This window comes from Scleropages formosus, chromosome 20 (genome assembly GCF_900964775.1).
Source record: "Scleropages formosus chromosome 20, fSclFor1.1, whole genome shotgun sequence".
In the NCBI taxonomy this organism is placed as follows: Eukaryota; Metazoa; Chordata; class Actinopteri; order Osteoglossiformes; family Osteoglossidae; genus Scleropages; species Scleropages formosus.
The window spans coordinates 19,797,836-19,805,626 of NC_041825.1; the positions used below are offsets into that span (position 1 = coordinate 19,797,836).

At 45.4% G+C, this 7,791-nt stretch overlaps 1 protein-coding gene across 1 annotated transcript; it reads left to right on the top strand.

Moving 5' to 3' along the window:
- The first annotated feature begins 301 nt into the window (after positions 1-301).
- cbx4 (chromobox homolog 4 (Pc class homolog, Drosophila)) lies at positions 302-7,433 on the top strand. Its single transcript, XM_018761481.2, has 5 exons — positions 302-563; positions 784-827; positions 1,559-1,624; positions 3,849-3,915; positions 5,116-7,433. The coding sequence occupies exons 1-5, from the start codon at positions 495-497 to the stop codon at positions 6,487-6,489; spliced, it is 1,620 nt and encodes a 539-aa protein (XP_018616997.1). The 5' UTR covers positions 302-494; the 3' UTR covers positions 6,490-7,433.
- The last annotated feature ends 358 nt before the right edge of the window (positions 7,434-7,791 follow it).

Genomic DNA, 7,791 nt, shown 5'->3' on the forward strand with positions numbered 1-7,791 from the left:
AAAGACGCCTTGTACCTCGCTTATTTTTTTTCAGGGCAATAACGCAATTTCCACAGCCCAGCCCCCCCCCCCCGCCTCGCAGATCGAGCTCGCGCCCGCATCCCGGGGCTCTAGAATAAAACCTTCCCTGCCCTCCCTCCCCTCCCTCCCCTCCCTCCCCCATTCACTGCCCCTCCCCCTCCCCCTCGTCTGTCTGACGTCACCGCACTGGCTATTTGCATGCACTGTTTTCCACCGCTTCTAGTCGAGTGCTTATCTTGCTGGCCGTGCCAAGGGACCCGAAGAGTGAGTGAGTGAGTGAGTGAGTGAGTAAGAGAGCGAGAGAGAGAGAGAGAGAGAGCGAGAGTGCATGCATGCGAGAGGGGGCTACCAGAGGACAGGGAACCCACATTTTTCGCCTCGACTCAGAGGAAAATTACCAGACGAGCGCGCACACACAGTGACAGCGTCCGCGGTCAGTTCTTGCAATAGCGTATCTGAACACTGCAGCGAGAATGGAGCTGCCCTCCGCGGGAGAGCACGTCTTTGCGGTGGAGAGCATCGAGAAGAAGCGGATCAGAAAGGTATCTCTCGCCGAAGCCCCGGATGGATCAGCGCGGCGACCGCAGAGCGCTTCTCTTTGGCGCTCGTGCTTCTACAAAGCGCGGGTCCGCGCTCTGTCCTCGCGCGCAGCTCGCGCGGCTGCGGCGTCTTTACGTTCGCCGAGAGGCGCCCAAAACTGTTACCCTCCCTCCTCCGGCTGGCAGCGCGCTAACCTTGACTGTCGCCTCTTTCTCCCCTCAGGGCAGAATCGAATACCTGGTCAAGTGGAGGGGCTGGTCTCCCAAGTAAGTATCTTTGCATATGGCCAACTTTACGTGCGTGTCAGTCACGGCGACTGCACTCGCGGCAACGCAGTTTTGTGACCTGACCGCTGCGGACATTTTGTGGCTTCTTACAGCTGCGAATTATGTATAACCAAGACTGTTTATCTCCTAGCTCCTCTGCTCTGCGCGCGCGGGCGCGCGCGTGTGCGTGTGTGTCCGCGCTCGCGCGCGCGCGGACTCGATGTGTGGATGCCATCACTAATTTATGCGCGGGGATGGAGAATGTGTGAAGACCGCCTGTTATGTTTTTATTTACTCGTTCTGGTTGCCTGCTTAGTGCATGGTGGCACATCAGTAGTAACGTGGTGTCAGCAATAATGATGTCACCGGGCCCTTAAGCCTTTACATATGTTATGGGCATGGATTTCTCCTTCTTGCTATATATACCCATATATATATAGTTTGTGGCGTAGTCATGTCTTACACATGTTCTTAAGTCTATTTTCTGAATATTACACGTGTAAACACATTTGCGCATGCACATTCCAATAGATTTGTACATTTAAAATAACTTATAGCATTGCTAGGTTTTACATCATGGTTTCTATTAGTAGGCCATTCGTTTTCTCTTCTAACACCATTAAATTGGACTGTAGTCGGGCGCCTGACGCGCAGAATAAACGGAATTGTGGGGGTGAGAGGGACCCGGTGCCTTTTTAATGAGAACGTGGGCTGTGTGTGTCTTCTCGTAGATACAACACGTGGGAGCCCGAAGAAAACATCCTGGACCCGCGGCTCCTCGTCGCTTTCCAGAACAGGTGAGGGAGACGACAGCGCTGACCATATATGGTCAGGATGGGGTGGGAGGGCTGACCATATATGGACACTGGTGGTGGTCGGGGGGGGGGGGCACTGCTGTACACTGGGGGTAGATCTACGTATGAAGGAACAGCCTGGCTACAGCTAACAGTTATTTATGCAGCGTGTGGATCGGCACACGTCGCACGAGGTTTGCAAGGCTCGTGTAGCTCGTGCACGTTTATGCACGTAAACCCCTGTACAGTTTATTTCTGGACTTTTATTCATTCACAATACAAGTAGTACCATATCCTGGAGCCAGCAGTGAGTGATGTGCAGACTATCAGAGTTCAGGTTTTTTGCTGAGGCATGCAGTGTTTACCCTACAGTGCATTATTGTCTTTCCTCCTAGAAAATAATTTCTACAAGCGGGAGAAAAAGATGCTTCCTGCACGTGTGCATATTTATTTAACAGCAAGTTGCGCTGAAGTTATAAGCGCAGCGTTAGACATTTTAGACCGGCATAGATTAATCTTTTCCCCCTCAACTACTTATCCCAATTTCTTTTCTCAGTGACAGCGGTTATTATTCTATTTCCGGGATCTTACAGAAATTGCTGCTGCGGGAGAAAATGGAGAGAAGAGCGGAGACAGGGGGGAGGAATTGGCTTCATAATCAACATATAAATTGAGTGCGAATGCGCGTAGGCCCCACGCAGAACGCGGCATCCGAGCGGAATCGTCCTGGGAGTTTATTAAGCCCCATGGCTGCGGAGGCCTGGGCTCGAGTGGAGCCTGTAGCTGATTGTCAGATCATCTGTCGTGGGGGTGGGTGTGGGGGGGGGGGGGGGGGTCGGCTCGCTTGTCCTCTTGTGATGTGAAGTCATACATGCTATTGCTTTATGGAGCAGAAGGTTTGCTGTGACTCCCAGTGTCATTAGGGCTTCGCCCCCGGATCTCGCCGCCCAGACGCTGACAGGTTACTCATTAGCAATAAACCGCTGACCGGCGCATCATCCAGTGCCACCATCGCCTCCTGTTTCTGAACGAACGAGCTTTTTATTTTAGCTAATGGGCTGTCTCTTCAGGGACTCCCGCAGCCGTTTAAATACAGTGTTTAAATACAGTGCCGCGAAGATGTGCTCGGTCGCCGGCGCACTAATTAGAAGGAGTGTTGGGCCGGGGTGCGTGGAGGGGGGTGGGGCCGGGGACAGGGTGCTGACTGCGACATTTCGCCCCGACTTTAATTGAATTCCTTGCGCGTGATCAGGGTGTAGAATCGCTTTGTTACTCCTAGAGTAATGTTCGCCTTTGGTGTAGACACATGCATCCTGTAAACCTGTATTATGTTATAGAGCTCATGGTGCTTCTCATCACTGCTAGTACTTAAATATAAAAAAGGCAAATATTAGAGAGCGATATGGATGTCAGATTAGTAGTACTGTGCCAAGTGTGTGTGTATACAGGTGCGTAACAGTTAAAAAAAATAACAAGTTCCAGTGTTACTGAATACACTCTCTGTGTACCTTGACAATTTCAAGTTCAGATGAGTTCCTTTATGAACTCATTATAGGAACTACATGATTGTGTATGCTTGTAGCAGTTCAGGCCTTAATATACTTCTTGTGCAATAAATCACAATGTAAAATGTCTGAGATTTTTACAGGCATATCTAATTGCTGTGCATGTTCAGGGAGATGGGCATTGTTGAACCAAAAAAAAACCCATTGGAGAAATAACTTCTGCATTGTGCTAAAAAATGAGTCTTGGAGGTTTCAGGCACCAAGTGAATTATTGCCACGAGCAGTACATCTTGCATTGTCAGTTCACTGAAAAACCCCCCAGAACTTGCATTGCCAATATGATCCTCGGTTCTGTATTGTATACTGTAATTAGTCTAGTTATTCTGCCATAGATTTGGATAGATACAGTAGGAGACTGTCTAGAATTTTAGGAATTTTAAGACTGTGGAAGACTCAATGATGAGGGAAACCCAAAACTTTGAAGCTAAAAACAGTTAATTCTGCAGTTCTCACGACCCTGTGATGTCTCAGAATGTATCCAAGTCAGTCCTGTTAATGCTTCTTCATATCCACCAATACAGGCCTTTACTCTACGGCTTGATAAAGCATTATGTTGTGCACAGTCCTAGGAGTATCTTCTCTGAACAGAATGCCTTTCCAGACAAAGTACAATGTTGGGTGTCAGTGCTAGACTGTTAACGGTTTTGTTTCCACTTTTACAGAGAGAAACAGGAGCAGCTGATGGGATATCGCAAACGAGGGCCCAAGCCTAAGCACCTCCTAGTTCAGGTATCTGTCATCATGTTCTGTCATTTCTGATGGCATGTATCTAATTACAGTGCTTTACAGGAATCTTTTTTCCCCTAGTAAATTCCTTTTTTTCCTCCTTAGAAGGTATCACAGTTAATCCACTGACCAGTTTCAACAACAGGACTCAGCTTATTTTTGCTTTAATTGTTTTGGGTATATTTGCATGGACCAGATAGAGTACAGCATTCCTTTGCATTCCTTGCACTCTAGGCTTTGGTTAGACCTGGAGTGGTGTTGCATTTTCATAGACTAGTACTATTCCAATTAGGAAATAATGAACTGTTTGTCTGGCCTTTGTAATTTAGCAGTAATTATCATGCAGTATCTGACAATTTGCTTAAATTATTTGTTTTTGTTCATAACTAAAACTGCACGGTCAAAACAAGAATGATAACTAATGACAAATTTCCTGAGGTTTTGGTCTGAACTTATTTTCATATAGTGCACTTCTAGCATGTTAGATCAGATCTCATAATACAGGACAGTGCAGAAATACATAATGAGATTCAATAATTACCATCTGAAATAAGTGATACAATGTTTAACAGTTGTGGTGAAAAACCCACAAGGTAACAGAGGAGAGGAAGCAACTCCTGCGGCTGGTGTAAGAGAAAAAATACTCTGATCCGAGACCAGCCGGGTCTCCTCATATCCCGAGCAAGTTCTGAGAGGGAATTTGGTATCAGTCTAAGAATTTATTTCTGAATAGACTGCATCTGAGTGCCTTTTGTCGGAATGCGCTAGAGTTTATTCAGAATGAGAAATGAGTCTCATTTTCATGTGTACACAGCGCGTAGAATCAGAGAAGGGGCACAACACAGCCGCTGGACTTCCCTTGAGCTAAGGTCATGGGAACACAAATGTACACAACTCTATGGAGTGGAGCTGTGGGAGGATAAGGATAGGATCTGGAGGCTGGAGAATGTGTCACTCCTGTAGCTCCTGCTGATTGGGGGTTTTTATTGACAAACTGTAAATAACCCCTCTGCCTTCCCCCACATGGTTAGCCAAGTTCTCACATGGCAGGAGGCAGAGGCAACAAGTAAAAATGTCAACAGAAAAACAAACTTGGTGTGCTTTTCACTTGCCTCATTTTGGCCTTGGACAAGTAATTTTTTAGGTGAAGGTGTTTTTTGGCCTATACATTACTGACTGGAGCATTTCTTTTGGTGATTTTAGCTTCCTTCATTTGCACGGAGATCCAGTGTCCTCTCTGGACTGCAAGAGACATCCCTCGATGAAGAGAATCGGCCCAAGTCCGACGCCATCCCAGCACACAGATCCCAAACACAGCAGTACCAGCTGAACAGCAAGAAACACCACCAGTATCAGCCAAACTGCAAGGAGACCCAGGTGGACCAGCAAGTTAATGGAAAGAAGAAATTTTACTATCAGCTGAACAGCAAAAAGCATCATCATTATCAACCAGATCCTAAGATGTATGACTTACAGTTCCAGAAGCCCAGAGAAAGCAAAGGTCAAGAGCACATCAGTCAAGGATGGAACCTGCCTCCTGCTCTCCAGCAGAAAGGGTTCTGTGACAAAGACCTGGGTTTAAGCAAAGCCAGCAATTTTTCAGTGGAAAAGAAGCTGCCAGATCCCCTGAACTGTGCTGAGGCACCCCTTACCACAGACACCAAGGAGACAATTCTCCCCAGTGGCATGAGCAGTAAGATGAAAATTGTGAAGAACAAAAACAAAAATGGCCGGATAGTGATTGTTATGAGCAAGTATATGGAAAATGGCATGCAGTCGGCTAGGATTAAGAATGGCGACTCCGATGTCGGGGAGAAACTGCATGAGGGAAAGCTGTCAGAAGATGACAGTGCAGAGAACCTGTCAGACAAGATGAAGTTTGTCAAACCACGTCTCCCAGATAATGGGATCACAAAAGACAGTGAAAATGGCACGCATACTCCTGCAGCCGCAGTTTCTATCAGACAATCTTCTGTGCAACAGATAAATTCTTCCAAGGAAGAACCTGCTGTACCAGAGGGGGGGAAAACGGATGAGGCAGTGACTCAGGCAGACCTCCCCCAGGATCAGCCCTTGCAGCTGACCACAAAGCCCAACCTGACCCCTTGGCCTTTTGAGATGGGGGTCCTGTCCCGGGTGGACCACAGGAGGAAGCAGCAGGGCCCGAGTGCTGCTTCTTCCCTGAAGCGCCAGCTCTCCGAGCCGCTAGAGGACAAGGGCAGGTGTAAGAAGTTCCTAACCTCCAGGAGCATCAGTGCCCCAAGCTCTGTGCCTTCCGTGCCACGGAATAAAGCCACGGACCCAAATCCCAGCAACTACAGTGTCAGCGCAAGCCAAACTTGTGATTTTACGGACCCCATTCCAGAGGAGCCAATCGACCTCAGTTGCGTTAAGTGTAGAGCTGAGTCGAGCTCTCGGCCAAAAACCCCGCCTCCAGTGGAGAACAATTCAGCGGCGGTGCCGGAACGCGCAGAGGACCCCCTACCAAGTTTTAAGCCTTTTCTCGGGAACTTAATTATTACTGACGTTACAGCAAACTGTCTCACTGTAACATTCAAGGAATATGTCAAAGTTTAACAAGCTAACTGCAGATGAACTGGAATCTACTGACTTCAATGTGAAAATGTACAGCAATGCTGTCGACCATGAGCGATAGGGCGGTAGATGGTATCATTGTGGCAGTTGTTGTCCACTTGGGTTATCTGATGTTACAGTACCATTAAAGAGTGCACTTGTAATTTTGAATGTATGCACTCACTATCTATAAAAAATTATGAAATTAATTTAACACAACATAATATAATTCATTTTTGGCTATTGCTGAGAATAAGAATATGGCCAACTAAAACTTGGATGTTCTAGTACTTTTTCATTATTAGCCTTTATTTCTAATTGGCTAAGCTAAAGATGCTAACTTACTTTGGGCATCTGGGTTCAGATAAAAAGCACTTACCTTTGTATATACTTTTTCAGTCCTAGCAGTTTTGTATATGGTACCATTTGAACTTCGTTATTGCTTTACATGTAATATCTGAGAAGGCAGTCAGATAAAAGTGACTTTAGCTCCTGCATACCTTGCAAAATAATTTTGTCAAAAACAGGTATGTATGATTGTATGTATGATGGACCATTAGTTGTGTGACAGGCAGATGCACCGCTGCTCAAATTTGTGTGTCTGGGGCATACCGCCTCTTGCCATTTAAATTTTTTTAACATTATTACGGACACTAGTCTCTTGTTAAATGAAGGACTAAAACAGCGTCTTTGCTATTGATGCGGGGCAACGTAAAGGGTGAATTAATGATTTGTGTAACACAAGCTAGAGCCGTCTGTTTTTTTTTTTTTTCTATTATTTAGACCAAGCGATTCACTCAGACAATCTTCCCATTCTTATAATGAAGTAACAGTTTACCCCATGAAATATCATACCCTTTGTTAGCTTTGGTTTAAACTAAAGGAAGAACATATGAATCATTCTGATGTGTACTAAGCTAGAAAATAAAAACGGCTATTTATTTTTTTTTCCCTACATAGCTTTTTGTGTGCAGAGTAAGTTGCTTGAGTTTTGAAGCTATTGCAAACTTTAACATAATCAAGAGATCATGCTATTATAGAGATTCCTGTTAAATGTATATATAAATGTACCCTGAGATCTTGATTAAAAGTGCTTGAATGTAGCTTCTGCTTATTCAAAGTTTTTAAATGGTTTGGTGACTTCTAAAATTAAAACAGCACAGTTCTTATAAATGACATAATATTTAGGTTTTTTTTTAATCTTGGTTGATTTGGGCTTGATTGTGGCCTTTGTTAAAGACATGACCTTTAAAACAAAGTCCCTTTTCAATGCAACAAATTCAATGGAAAAAATGGGTTGTTAAA